This window comes from Anabrus simplex, chromosome 4 (assembly GCF_040414725.1).
Source record: "Anabrus simplex isolate iqAnaSimp1 chromosome 4, ASM4041472v1, whole genome shotgun sequence".
NCBI lineage: Eukaryota > Metazoa > Arthropoda > Insecta > Orthoptera > Tettigoniidae > Anabrus > Anabrus simplex.
Window position 1 is genome coordinate 226209727 of NC_090268.1, and position 15960 is coordinate 226225686.

A 15960-nucleotide genomic window follows, 5' to 3' on the forward strand; every position below is an offset into this window, starting at 1 on the left:
TTCCGATTTCATTCAACTTAACAATCATGAAGCGCACTGTAGACCCACCAAAGTGGGTGTAAGAGCGGAAAGCTACCCCTCCACGTTCCGGAACGCGCGTTCTATCGTGACGCGGAGCGGATAAATTTTGAGTTGAAATTACTCTAACATACTATTGTTTTTAAAATGTAAAGGCAGTTTCGAATTAAAAGTCTGAATTTCGGTAATGGGGCCGACATTGTACTTCGAATTATGAATTATTCGTATTTCGAATTAAACAATTTAAATAACATGCAAAACTGTATCTCATGTTTCCGGGAACGAGAGCTGCTTCGAATTAGGCGGGATTTTGAATTAACGGATTTCGAATTATCGAGGTTCTACTGTACATGGTTTGAAACAACTCACAGGCAGTGTCTACAACCATGAAAAGAATACAGTAATAAAAAGTGGATGCAGCAAGAACTTTGAAATTGACGAGTTATGCAAGGTTCACAGACCAGAAATTGGGTTAAGTGCGCCACAAAATCGTTTCCGGTCTGTGGTACTTTACATCCACCGGGCGGGTTGGCCGTGCGCGTAGAGGCGCGCGGCTGTGAGCTTGCATCCGGGAGATAGTAGGTTCGAATCCCACTATCGGCAGCCCTGAAGATGGTTTTCCGTGGTTTCCCATTTTCACACCAGGCAAATGCTGGGGCTGTACCTTAATTAAGGCCACGGACGCTTCCTTCCAACTCCTAGGCCTTTCCTATCCCATCGTCGCCATAAGACCTATCTGTGTCGGTGCGACGTAAAGCCCCTAGCAAAAAAGAAAGAAAAAAAAAAACAACCTTTATATCCGATACTGACAAAGAAAAAGAAATCCTGCAGTTATCTATGGTAAGAGGTACTCGCATAACTTTCATATTTACATCCTGATACAATGCACACTCGATATTCTATTTGACTTCATTTGAAACCATCGATACCGCGATGTTCAAAACACACGAAAACAAATGAAAGCGCAAAAAATCTATGTATGACAGGGTGGCCAATAAAAAGTTATTCTAAAATGGTAACCAACAGAGAAATCAAGTTCCAACAATAATGCATTTCAACATCTTACTAGTTAGGCAAACACTGAAAAACAATGTCATTCTTTTCTGAAATATGAGTCAATGGTACGCAGCATAAGTGAGTTTCTGTAAGTTGTCGAAATCTATTACATCCATTGCATTCACAACATTTTCTGGGGCATTGCGGGTAGAGATGACACTGTCCAGAATCAATAAGACTGTCACTTTGTGTCTTAAGCCGGCGGGCACGTGAGAAGACTCCGTTTCCGATGTTTCGTCTGCTTGCGATTCCATTATAAACAAATTTAGACTCTACGAAACTTGAACAAAAATAACTCTGCGACCATTTCACACGTGTACCTCATGACAATAATAAGGCTCGTTGACAATGCGATAAACAAAGTAACAAAGAAGCAGCAATAAAAGCTTTAATTCCTCAAAAACTGAAGTAGGACCAACCTACTATTATGGAGCATATGCGACAATGAGGGATACGAGACAGTCGTTAATTGTCATCTACAATGACAATTTGTTAACTGCTCTACAGCAGCCAGGTTACTGTACTGATTTCAAATGACATAGTTTAGGGGCCTGATGAGAACTTAGAATTACATATTAACCATATTTCGAATTAACCGATCAAAGTAACGTCAAAAACTTCATAATTGGTCCGTATTGAAAAAAGATTTACATTCAAAGATAAAGGGTAGGATTCTCCACCTGTTCAATACTACTTAAAATGTGATATAATTAAAATATCACATTTTTATTGTCAATTTTTAGGTACCGGTTTCGGCATTTTTTATGCCATCATCAGCCTAGGGTTAAGCAAACAAGGACATTGAGTAAATTACATATATACCGTATTTCACGGCATAATCGTCGCCACCGCGTAATCGTCGCATCCTTTATTTTCAATACAAAAATCGGACTTTAAACCTTTAATTACATAATCGTCGCACGTCCAAATTTTGTTCACTAATCTGGTTAAAAGGTAAATGGAACTGCAACGTAAGTTGCACATGAATGCGCAATTTAAATACGTGTATGGTTTATGGGCAATTTGGCAACACAGTCACGTTTGCGACATGTTGCACAACGTATAAATAAATAATACCGGTATATGTACGACGCAGGGCTTACCGGTAGACTATCGGCAGTTTGACAACGTGGTCGCGAGACAGTGTACTATTTATTCACCCCCTACATATTATGAGTTCCCATTTGAAATACGTAAGGCTGTAAGTTATCGCTTATCGGCAACGTCGCCAGGAAATACTGGCTAGGTAGGTTGAATGGACCTCGAACCAGCCCTCAGATACAGGTAAAATTCCCTGACCCGGCCGTGAATTGAACCCGAGGCCTCCGTGTAAGAGGCAAGCACGCTACCCCTACACCATGGGGCCGGCTCCTGTGTTATTGCGCACGAATTGAAATCCAAGACGATAACGCAGATTTCCACGGAATTATTCAGCCGAATTATTTACGATGTATCAGTTGTCATCGCTAGACTCTTATCTTACTACTACGTCATAAGTGTCCGGGCATGGGATGAAAACTTTTATCCAAGCAGTCAAGATAATTATTATCCAATGCTATTAAAGTTTTATTTTATAAACTCGTCAGTAATGTAATGTAAAATCATCAATTACTGGGAAGAAATATTAACCTAATTACCGTATGTTTAAAAGAAATTGAAAAAAATGAATGTTTGTTACTGACGTCTCGGAATACAGTCAACTATACAGTAGATCTACACCGCGCTAGCTAGAGCTCCGGTTTGCGAGCTTTGCGCAAGCGCAGTAGTGTGTCGCAACCAACGAGCTAAACTGATAAATTGTTGCATGCTTCCTTGCTGCCTAACAGTATTGGCTGCTCTGGAATGGACAGATCACAGATGCATTTATTTGTTTCAGATTTACGTGATTACTGTAGACATGTGTGCGTGAGAATTTAAGTTTTTAATTTGTGTTTTGGATGTTTGCAGAAATAATTTGTTTTAATAGTGAACAATTACGGAAAGTCATTTATATCGCAAAACATTAACGTGTGAAGCATGTATAAGCGATTATGGGTAAATATAGAAACTATTCTGCGGGCTTCAAGCTAAGCGTAATTGCCTTCGCTGAACAGCACGGGAACAGAGCTGCAGAAAGAAAATTTTCTGTGAGTGAAAAGTTGGTGCGTGACTGGCGTAAAGTAAAAAACAAGCTAAAAAGCACAAACCCTTCTAGACGCGCATTTAGAGGTCCTAAAACAGGGAAGTTTCCTATAATTGACGAAGAAGTGTTTAGGTACGTCAGTGAAATACGTAACAATGGCTGCAGTGTATCATATGAAATGTTACAAATTAAGGGACAGGAGGTAGCGCGCAAACACAACATACCGGTAACTCAGTTTAAGGCGACTCGTGGGTGGATTAAGGGGTTAATGCGACGACACAATCTGTCAGTGCGAAGGAGAACAACACTAAGCCAAAAGTTGCCAGCTGACTACACGGACAAGATTGTAAATTTTCACCGATTTGTCATACGTTTGCGCAAGGAAACTTCGTACTTGCTTTCTCAAATCGGTAATGCCGATCAGACTCCAATCTTTTTTGATATGCCTCGCAACAGCACTATTGCGCTAAAAGGATCACGGAGTGTATTAATGAAAACCAGCGGTACTGAGAAGTTGCGATGCACGGCAATGCTAGCCATTACAGCTGACGGGAGAAAGTTGCCGCCTTACATCATTTTCAAGAGGAAAACGATGCCTAAGAATATACAGTTTCCCCGTGGAATTCATGTACGAGTGCAACCAAAGGGTTGGATGGACGTAGAACTCATGCTGGACTGGGTTAAAACTGTGTGGAATAGAAGACCTGGTGCACTACTAAAACAACCAGCTCTGCTTGTTTTAGATAGTTTCCGAGGTCACCTCGTGAACGAAGTGAAGCAAATTCTCAATACAAATAAGACACGACAGATAGTCATTCCTGGTGGCCTAACATCTGCTTTGCAGCCACTAGACGTATGTGTTAATAAACCCTTTAAAGACCACTTACGTCGATTTTACAACGAGTGGATGATGAGCGGCGATCAGCAATTGACGCCCGCCGGAAATATCAGGCGTCCACCCTTGGACTTGTTATGCTCGTGGGTGAAGAAGAGCTGGGATCATATACCACCTGAACTAGTCTCCAAGAGCTTCAAAAGGACAGGGATTTCGAATGCACTACACGGTTCCGAAGATGACGCAGTGTGGCAGGGAGACGAAGAATCTGATACTGGTATTAACAGAGGCGAGGACGCCGCATCAGATAGCGAAACCTGCGATAGTGACACCGAAGATTTGGAATAAATTGCGTACCGGTAAGTCCGCATTTCACAACAAAGCGATAATTTTTTGCAAGTGTAATATTTTAACTTTAATACTCAAATTAATGACAAATTAACTTAATACGTTCATTTTTATTTTCAGGTTGGAAAAACGTTCGCCAAATTGTTGCGAAAAATTATGAATTTTCTTTTAGACTATTTTAATTATTTTGATGTATAAATGCGAGTATTACGTGCATCTTAAATTTGTATCAAATACAATTTAGTTATAAATACATTTTTTGAGTAATACGAATACTGATATTAAATATTCATCGTATAATGGTCGCAACCTACAATTTTTTTCGAAAATTTTGGTATAAAAAGTGCGACGATTATGCCGTGAAATACGGTATGTACACAGATACCTTCTAAAATACTACAACCCCAATTTTAATCTTAATGAACTGTCCGAAAAACCTACTATCCTATTTGATATACTCATTTCAGTTATTAGCAAGCTTAAAATTCCAAAAGATCAACCAATATATAAAACAGTTTGCAATACGCTGGCGTATTACCCCTACCGGAATCCACGCCCCCCCCCCGACTCTTACTCACCTGTTCCTGCGACCTCCCCTCCCCGTCCCCCTACCGGGCACGCTCCCATTCCCCGCTGATGCGTGCGGCTTGTTGCCTGACACTCTGCTCGGCAGTTTCGCTCGCCAGTTCCTCTTTAACTTCTCGCCGGTAACGTGGTGCTTGAGGTGAGTTTCTATCTTAAAATTGCCTAATACCTTCTTGATCCGTTTACGTCATACTTACACAGTGTTCAATTTCTTTTAGGTCCCTTTGAATTGAGATCTCTCCAGAGTTACGTTTGACCGCCTGAAAACATTGTTTTTCATGAAATCTCACCTATCAACTTACGGCCTCAGTCCACTCACATTTTTTAATATACTACTGAAATATATGTTCAAAAACCATGTTATACCCTACTAAGTCAAGCTATTTCAGTAAGATTTAAGCAAGATACATGTCATGAAAGTTTTTCACTTGATTCTAAAAATCCGACCATTTTATGATGGCTATCTGATTATAATCCATGAGGAACTATTTTTTACAAACATCGGACAATAAAATGGTCTTCCCTTTTATACTATATAGTAATACTATGTAAAAAGAAAAAAATAGCTAATAATGTATATATGCTAAAATCTCTAAAGATAGAACGTTCAAAAAGATTTTATATATTGCTCTAAGGTCAATAGTCTAATTTTAATCAGCTGTTTAGATAGTCAAGAAAGAAGATTTTACACAAACTTGTTGGCTACTATAATTTTATACACAATTGCAGCATTTAACATTACCAGGTGATAGGAATGTACAGAGCTGTATATAGAATAATTTTACTTCTTTTCTAGAACTTTGTTATGATATATATAGGAGATATTTGTGCAGTCAAATGTTTTATGTTGTGATGCAATTATAAATTGCTAGGTATTTTAGAAGGTATCTGTGTACATATGTATGTAATTTACTCAATGTCCTTGTTTGCTTAACCCTAGGCTGATGATGGCATAAAAAATGCCGAAACCGGTACCTAAATATTGACAATAAAAATGTAACATTTTAATTATTTCACATTTTAAGTAGTATTGAACAGGTGGAAAATCCTACCCTTTATCTTTGAATGATGATCAAAGTAACACATGAAGACAAATATTTGAATTCGGGAATGACATTTACTTCAAAATATGCGTATTTCGAATTAGCCGACTTTGAATTAAACAAAGTCACTGCCCCAGTACATATCAAATAGGGAGAATTTTCCACCGAGGACATTTTTATGAAGTAAAAAAATGTTCTGGCCTGGCACAAGCAATAATTAATGCTGTGAAATTTTCTACCGAGTGCAACGCACTAAGAGGGTGGGATAACGTGAACTACGTACCAGCCCCTTGGTTAGACAATTCAAATAATAATAATAATGTTATTTGCTTTACATCCCACTAACTACTCTTTTATGGTTTTCCGGAGACGCCGAGGTGCCAAAATTTAGTCCCGCAGGAGGTTAGACAATTCTGAGAACCCTTTTGAGGCCAAAATGATTCCCATTTGACACAGACTCTAACAAGAAAGTTATATTTGACATAAAATAAAAGTCGAACACACAATAATCAGACCACTTACCCCTCGTCAAACTGAATGCTAGACTACAACAGAAGGAGCAGCCACTGAATGCAATATAATTTTATTTTTTGCTAGTATGGTAGTTATACATCGCACTAACACACCAAAGGTTTCCAGTAACATACAGATGGGAAGGGATGGCCCTAATTAAGACACAACCACAGTATTTGTCTCGTGTGAAAATGGGAAACCGCTGGGATGGCTAGCTCAGGCGACAGAGCACTGACCTGAGCTCTAGGTGGTAGGTTCGATCCCAAGCTCAGCCCAGATGTATTTGGAACTCCTCAAACACATCAACCTCATGCCAGTATATTTACCAACACATAAAAAGAACTTCTGCGGGACAAAATTCCGGCACCACAGCATCTCCGAACACCATAAAAAAAATAAAAAGTAGTTAGTGGGACATTAAACAAATTTAAAATTTAAAAATGTGGAACTATAGAAAACCTTCTTCAAGGCTGCAAACAGTGGGATTCAAACCCACTATCTCCCAAATACAAGCTTACAGCTGCGCAATCTGAATTACGGACCCAACTTGCTTAATGGTAGAAATTAAGATATTTCAATGGTTTGACCCAATTAGACCACATACGAAAACACTTAAGGTTATTCCAATAGCAGAGAAAATGAGGGAATTATGTCTGTGATGGTATGGATATGTGATTCATAGCACTGATATTTCAAGTGCAAGAGAGGAGAATGAAACAGGTTTAACAGTACCTGGGATACCAATGAAGATGATGATGAAATGGGATTGTCAGGACCAGATTTTCAGTATGCTTTAAGTAAATGAGGAACAGAAAGATTAATAGATCAAGAAGCCAGTTCTGGCATTACCTGCTCTAAGCCACGATTGCACATCTCTGCCACTTGTTCCAAGCTGCTCTGATTGTCCTTGGCAGAGATCCATTGCAGAAGAGTCTTGGCATCAACATTCAGGTCTGAAGTGGACTGAACTAGGTCTCCTCCACCTTCTTTGACCTCTGTTAAACTACTCGACTCCTTGGTAGCCACAGTTTCCTCCTGGCCCAGCTCCTTGTCAGGTTCAGACTTCTTTTCTTCCTTACAGATGAGAAGGGCCGGGATCATAGGGATCTTAGACAGCACTGCCAGGTCATCCTTGAAGCTGTAAAGATACTTTACACAATAATGCAAGTTCTCTATGAAATTCTTAGGTATTCCCCAGGCTGGATAAAGGCAGGAGAAGGAGAAAAAGAAATAATGATTAAGGAGATGGTAAAAGTCTAGAAACACAGAACAAACTGCTGTCAAAAGAATGAGAACATTATGAACATTTTCACAATTGTATCAATTTGTATCATGCATCGGGGGTGTGAAGTTCAAGTGACATTTCACACATACACTGGAACTTCTGTGATATGACCATGATATCAACAGTCACATAAATTATAGGCTTGGTAGCTTATTTACAAAAAAAATTAGCTACCGTAAGTATATGCTGTAACAAAATTTCCTCTTGACTCTTTAGGAGACATTATAATGAATTCAACAAGTTCAGAGTATGAACTCCACTGAAAATGCATCTAAATCCTCCTGGTCATCTACAGGAGTGCAATGTCATTTAGCTGGAATAGCTATCTTTGAAAAGATCCTAATACAGAGTACTTGTAGCTCCCTTTGTGAATCAGTGGTAGAATGTCAGTCTCCGGGTTCAAACATAGCAGAGCTTGTCGAAGTTTTGAATGGTGGAAAGAAGTCCATTCAACACTCCATGTTGTTTAATGTCAGCACGTAAAAGATCTCTGGAGACACATATGGTGTTTACCTGACAAATTCATTAAAATGCCATAGATGCCTAAGACAGATTTGGTTTACTCTGCTGTCTACTAGGCCTAAAGTAAAACACAACGTCGACACTGACAAGCAATCAGCCGGATGGCGTAAATTAAAATGCTTGCGCTCTCTCTCTCCCCATGTACCCTTCACAGGGTGTAATGGCAGGTCGTGTGGTTGATGAGTTTTCGTCATGCTCTTCTATCCTGCACTAGATGCACCGCTTGATATAGAGACCTCCCAACCAACTCCGTCTGGTCAATCCACCTTGCTGGAACTCTTCCTTGGCTTCCTTTCTCTTGTAGCCGAGGCCAAACAATTCAAGATTCATGTGGAGTATCTTTTCTCTGCTGTTCTGTTGTATCAGGCTGTATTTGTCATTTTGGAAGATGTTACCAAAATGGTCGCTTTGCTCAATTTTGTTAAGAGTTAAGATTTCACGGCCCAACTTGGTACATCCTCCTTAATACCAAATGAAATATATGAGGTGTTGCTAATAATAAATGGGACTGTTCTCCTTCTGCGGATGTAGCGGGATGGAGAGGGGAAGTTGCTCACCTAGAAACTCTAAAACACAGTGAAGGTGTCTTGCTATCTGTCAGTCTGCTTTTGAGCTCAGTTTGAAGTGAACGCCATCTCGTCCAGCTGCCAGAAATCATGCCCGATCAAGCAACATGTGAATTCACAATCCCTAGAAATACACCTATACAGTACTTTAATTTGATGAAAGAGGTGTAGGGGGATTCTTCTATGACACATTCATGAGTTTTAGTGTGGCACAAACAGTTTACTGAGGGTCGGGAGGAGGTAGAAGACCTGAACATCCAGGTCAGTCTTCCAATTACATAAAAAACTAATAATATTCAAGAGTCCTGGTTGTCCAAAAATGAACAAGTTGAAATGCAAGGTGATACTGATGGGTTTTTCTGTGTATTTTTCTTTGATATTCACGTTACTGTTAAGATTACACGAGTGCCTGAAGGTTGAACAGTTAAACTGTATTATATTGAGGCTTTGGGAAGATTGCAGGTATGAGAGAGGGAGAAGTGGCCAGGTCTCTGGGAAAACAACACATGGATTTGGTATAAGAACAACAAAACAGCTCACAAAGCTCTTTCTGTAAATACAGTAGAACCTCGATAATTCAAAATGCCACCTAATTAGAAGAATCTCTCGTTCCCTGAAACAAGAGGTATGGTTTAGCATGTTATTTAAGTTGTTTAATTCGAAACACAGACAATTCGTAATTCAAAGAACAGTGTCGGTCCCACTATCGAAATTCAGACTATTAATTCAAAATTGTCTTTCTTTTTTAAAAAATATTATTTTACGGCATAATTTAAATTTAAAAATTCTCTGTTTCACGATAGAACACATCTTCTGGAACGTGCAGGGGTATCTTTCTGAACTTTGACTTTGATGTGCCTACAGCGTGCTTCAGAGTTGCTACGTTCTAGTGAAATCATAGTTCTGTATTCTTGTAGTTACTCATTATAATTTGAATTTTAGTGTGCGATTATAAACTTTGAAGTTATGATATTTTATTTACATCGTATTTTAGTTGTATTGTTATGGTATTTTAGTTTAGGGCACGTGTGTTCCTATTTTGTGTTGCGAGATGGCTTAGCGCCAGTATTCTTCCAAGACACTGAGCGAGAAAATGAAAAGTATACGGGAGGTCGACAAAGGACAAGTGACAGTTGCCTGGGACGCTATTCCTTCATCGACAATCAAGAACTGCTTCATCCAGTGTGGTTTTGGTTCATTATATGAAGTAGAAGGAGAAGACGACAATGAAGATGAATGGGAGGAGTTACGGCAGAAGTCCAATGTCTGTATAACTTTCGTTAAATACATCGTCGTAGGCCATGCGGAGACTACTTCAGAAGAGCGGGATCCTGCCATGATGAAGGTGAAAATGAGAAACTATGGAAGACCATCTTCAGAGCTGCCAACAGTGGGGTTCATTCCCACTATCTCCCGAATGCAAGTTGATAGCTATAAGCCTCGAGTCATGTAGCAAGTTCACATGGTATACAGCGTAATATCTAACAATGAAACCTATAAAAGACAATTATTGCACGCTTTAAAAATATAAATATGAAGTAAGATTATGATTTACATCTATAACCACTGTCATTCTACAAACAGGTGTAATGACAAGAAAATGAAAATAATTTAATGAAAGATAAATATACAAGATATACAAGACATTAAAAGGAGGAATGAACATGATGGAAGAGCTTTTGATGTATGTACAAGAACAGGAGCTTGTGAACATAGACGTCGTATGAGTGTCAGGCTGTAAAAATTTGTAGTATATATATATATCCTCATGGATTATTTGGGATTCATCTGAAGAACTTATTACTTACTTCTGCAACAGCTGCATGAACTCCGAACGCGTCTGCAGGTATTGGTTGAAACTCTGCTCAAAAATTTCAGCTCTGTTGCGGAATGCTGTTGTGATATCTTCCAGATTGGCGACCACAGCTGCCCACCCTGCAAAAGATATAATATGTTAGACACATCTTTACAGGTTTCCTGTATCTGTCCCTACCCCCTCATCCTATTTCAAACATTTCAATAACAACAAATATCCATTTCAAATACCAGGGTTAGCCGGACATCAATTGCTCTCCCCTCTTCATAGATCTCAAAAGTGTAGGATAAGAAATTCTTTGATGATGATGCTTGTTTCAAGGGGCCTAATATTTAGGTCATCCGTCCCTAATGGTACGGAATGTGATGACAATTTTAAAGTTCATAATCATCCACTGATCAGAATAAAAAATGTGATGAAGGAATGGATGGATACGAATTTAAAACAATCAGTGGTTCCGACCCAGAAACTATCATAAACAATAGCATTACTGACCAAGGGACTGCTTTTAATGCACAATCCTGAATCGAGGATGCTCGTTGTCTAAAGGGGTCCCAAATCCAGGTCAACGGCCCCTCATAATGGTACTTACTGCTAGCAGAGTCATGTTGCGGCACTAATCAAAAGTAGCGTAGACTCACGGTGTTCCACACATTATGGTACTAGTCACAAGTATTGTACGTCGCACAGGTCACGCAGACCTATGGTGTTTCACACATAATTGCGCCACACATACGCAACGCAAACCCATAGTGTTCCTCACCTAGGTGTACTAAGCACGGGCGCCAGTATTCCCGTGGTGTTCCTCATATAGTGGGTACTAATCATAGGCAACGCAGACCCACGGTGTCGCTCATATAGTGGTACTAACCACAGACAACGCCCAGATCCATGGTGTTTCTCACAATGGTACTAATCACAGGTATTGGAAACCCACTGTAAACCACTCTCTGCTGCTACTAATCACAAATCTATTGTATACCTAACATAGTGGTACTACCCGCAAGTAAAGGCGACCCATGGTGTTCATCACGTGATGGTAATAATCACAAGTAGTTTCATAGTTCTAATACAACCATCCCTTGGTTGCCCCTTTTAGTCGCCTCTGACAACAGGCAGGGGATATCATAGGTGTATTCTTCATCTGCGTCCCCCACCCACAGGGGGGTAAGAAATTCTTTTACCACCTGTATTCGACTTAATATTTTTGTGCCTTCCCATTCCTATGTTTGTCCAGCCTTCTTCTAATCTTACATTTCCAACTTCAAAACTGAAGATCTGTTACGATAACCCCTCAATGAGTTTTGAAGCCCGCCCTCTTGATGAAGCTGGGAAGCGGAAACCAACTTGTTAGAGCATGAAAGAAAATGGAGCAAGATGAACTGAAATTGATGAGGAGAGAGCCTAGAGGTTGGTAGGGTCCTCAGAATGCATCACCAATTTTTATGCTGTTACAGGGAAACCGTGGAAACTGATGGCGGCGCAATAATAAGACCTACAAGGCATAATGAGGATTGAGGGGGTTTGCCTTTATCTTCTTCAAAATTCCTCAGTATGACCAACATATTTTCCCTAGGTTTTCTAGATTTACAAAACATAAGCATAACTGGGATGATAATATAGCTTTTAGGCTTTTGCCATGTCAAGAAAACAAGGTGAAAATCTTTATGTTCTTCTATTATATTCAATTTTAATTAATTTGATGACCTTGCTGTTTGTTTTGCAACCCACAAACGTATTAAACGCTAAACATCTTAATTCGAGCTACGATGGCGTCACCACTTCCCACTCAGATGGCTAGTGCACAGTGAGCCATCTGGTGAAGAACGTGAGTACCACTTACAATAGACCAACTGTAGGGTATTGTCAAATTCAAACCATCGTTATTAGAGAAGTCTTCCTTGGGAATGGACAAGATTTTCTTCTGAAGATGTGGAGCAAATCTCTCTGAAACATAAATAAACTGGAGAATTGGGAATGGGGAAAGGATCTGATCATGACATTCACATATCTAATAAAGGCATCCGAAAGTGTTCCCAGGGAAAAGGTTTGGGAAACGATGGTTAAAAAGAGACTGGATACACAACTGAACAAATGGTGCAAGCAATGTACAACTACTGCATCAGCAGCGTACAGACTCTGTATGGAAAGACTGAATGGTTTAGAAATGAAACTGGGCAGGGGAGTGCGCTGTTTCCAATGGTTGTGGACAAAGGAGGCATATGAGAATAGGAAGGTGAAGTTACTATTTGCCGACCGTATTGTGGTCTGGAAAATTAATAGCAAAGTAGTACAAGACCAACTTGATGCAGTGAACAAGAAAACTGAAAAATATGGTATGAAAATCAGTGCAGAGAAAAACAAGACCACGGTGATATCAAGAGGAGAAAGATAAGAAAAAGGCATTATGAAAAATGGTGGTCAAAGCCTTGAAATTGTTGACAGTTTCAAATGCCTAGGGAGTGAATTAATGCAGAATACAAGGCTGGGTATGGAGATTAGCAAGAGGGTGCAAAAAGGGCAATGCATTCTACCAGAGTGTAAGAAACCTTGTCTGAAATACGGAAGTACCAAGGAAGTGTAAAGAGAGGGTAAACAAAATGTAATATGCACCCATACTGACCTACGCAGCTGAGACTGAACAATGACAAGTAGGGAGGAGAGTAGAATTCAAGTTAGTGAAATGAAATGCCTAAGTAGTATGATAAGAAAAACAAGGAAAGACAGACTAGAAATGAAGATGTGAGAAAGGAGGTTGAAATGGAAAACCTAAATGAGAGAACTGATAGGAGTGAACTAAGATGGTGTGGACATGTAAAGAGGATGGAGGAGAAAAGAAACAGATGATGGAGATGAAGTTTGAGGGAAAGAGAGTGAGAAAGAGAGATCTAGAACACGGTTGATTCAATAAAGAGGAGTGCAAGAATATTTTTTTTTTTTTTTTTTTTTTTACAATTTGTTTTACTTCGCACCAACACAGATAGGTCTTATGGTGACAAGATAGGAAGGACCTGGACCTGGGAGTGGGAAGGAAGCGGCCATGGCCTCAATTAAGGTACAGCCCAGCATTTGCCTGGTGTGAAAATGGGAAACCACGGAAAACCATCTTCAGGGCTGCCGACAGTGGGGTTCGAACCCACTATTTCCCGGATGCAAGCTCACAGCTGCGCGCCCCGAACCGCACAGCTAAACTCACCTGGTGCAAGAAGAAGAAACCTGTAATGGGATAAAATGACAGAAGAGGAATGGTGGAAGGAGAGAGGAAGGTAGAGAAGCACCATAAATGCCCCGACCTGGCAAGACCTGGATAAAGGTCTATTTTCCAAGGTGCGACTGTAGCTGCACAGCAGTCGCCATCTCCGCCCATGCGCAGTTTGAATTTGGTCTGCGACTCGCTGCGATTGCAGCTTGAAACGCCACACTGGTGCAGTGAGCAGTGCTGGCGACCGCAGTCTATTGCTCAACACCTCCTCCACAAGCACTCTCCTCTGTCAATCAAGGGCCGATAAAAGCCGAGCCGTGCTCAGATGTAAACAGTCTTGATATCATGTCAAGATTACTGGGTCATAATTTATAGGAATGAATATACAGTGTAATATGTACTTTTAAATAAAATGCAAATCCCAGGCTGCATTATCACTTTTATGCGTTTTTATTGATTCCTTCATTCCCTAGATTGAATGGCATGTAAATAATTGACATATTGGTGCAATTAATGTTGTGTCACTCAATTAAGTTGCAGTTTGTTAAACTTGAAGTTTACCGGGCCAGTTGACTGTGCTGCTAGGGGCGCGCAGCTGTGAGCTTGCATCCGGGAGATAGTGGGATTGAATTCCACTATCAGCAGTCCTGAAGATGGTTTTCCGTGATTTTCCATTTTTACACCAGGCAAATGCTGGGGCTGTACCTTAATGAAGCCACGGCCGCTTCCTTCTAGCTCCTAGGCCTTTCCTTTGCCATCGTCGCCATAAGATCTATCTGTTTCGGTGCGACATAAAGCCACTAGCAAAAAAATCTTGAAATCTATTACGACCACAGATTTACTGATCGTTATGTCTTACTGTAAAAACACTTATTCAGCTGAACTAAACACTGTTAAAATAAGATTAAAATATCCGTACCTGAGAGTGAGTGTAATTTTCTCAGCTGGGCTGTTAGGCTTCTTGAACCGACCGATTGCACGGGGTTTTCAAAATTTCACTTTTTAAAAGGTAGAGAATATAACTAAACACTCAGTCTGAAATACTTCCTGAATTTTGTCTCATCGCTTAAAAGATGCCTGTTAGTTAAATTGTTATAGCATCCTTCCTCATAGTGCGATGCAAATATACTGTTGACTTTCCTCCTTTCGGGCCGAGATACCACATTAACAATTCTTCTTCTTATTCTTATTCTATTCAAATGTCAAGGATAGCCCTGCCACTAACGAAATCGCCCGTGTTCTCGTCCATTTCTGACGGAATGGACTGCGCGACTGGCGGCTGGAGTCGTGTCTAAGAAAACACCCCACGTGCCCGTCGCTTACGGATGCTGTCGCCAACGTATATGGCGACCCCAGTCTTGCACCTTGGAAAACGCACCTTAAAGAGAAAGGAGGAGGAGGACGAATCGATTACGCAGTGAACTCTCATCATGACAGACTATTTTGTCGCTTACCTTGCTGTTGAAGATGCTGATCATGAACCAGGCGCTCGCATATTCGTGTCTGGTCACGAGCCAGCTCATGGAACTGCTGGGCAAGCTGCGCTCTCACTACCACGGTGTTGTAGGTGGCAGGCATGCTAAGGGAGCCGTCCACTTGCTCCTTTAGGTCCATATCTGGGAAGAATACTTATAAAGCATAAAACTATTAAAGTTATAGCCATGACATGAAAAATACTAAACCCCTCCACTAGCTGGGGTACAGAACACATTGACAGTCAAGTCCAGCTACTCAGTAACGACATGCCGAATATCACATCAAAACGTGCGAACAATCACACCTATATTACTTCAGGGGACCCTAGATATGAAGAGCAGGCAAGATGAACAACAACAACAAACATAATGAATTCACCTGGTACCTACTGTACTTCGATGAGCTGAATATTTCAGCAACTTTGAGAATCAAATCAAAGTCTTCCAAAATATAAATTACAGGTAAAATAAGAATTGCTGCATGCTACAGCACCACTGGGAAAGGATGTACCATCTGATGAACTGTTGCATCCTGACAATGAGAAAATAGTGAATGAAACTCCTCCACAAATGA

At 40.3% G+C, this 15960-nt stretch overlaps 1 protein-coding gene across 3 annotated transcripts in view; it reads right to left on the reverse strand.

The window, feature by feature from the left end:
- The window catches only part of Atg17 (autophagy-related 17), a 210585-nt gene that overhangs the window by 124850 nt on the left and 69775 nt on the right, over nt 1-15960 (reverse strand). For 2 of the 3 annotated variants that reach the window (XM_067145390.2, XM_067145388.2), the window contains exons 4-6: nt 15366-15539; nt 10702-10828; nt 7370-7658 (exon numbers count right to left, since the gene is read on the reverse strand). In XM_067145390.2, coding sequence (XP_067001491.2) covers nt 7370-7658; nt 10702-10828; nt 15366-15539 — 590 coding nt within the window. The remainder of the gene's footprint in view (nt 1-7369; nt 7659-10701; nt 10829-15365; nt 15540-15960) is intronic. The other variant, XM_067145389.2, reaches the window with a different exon arrangement.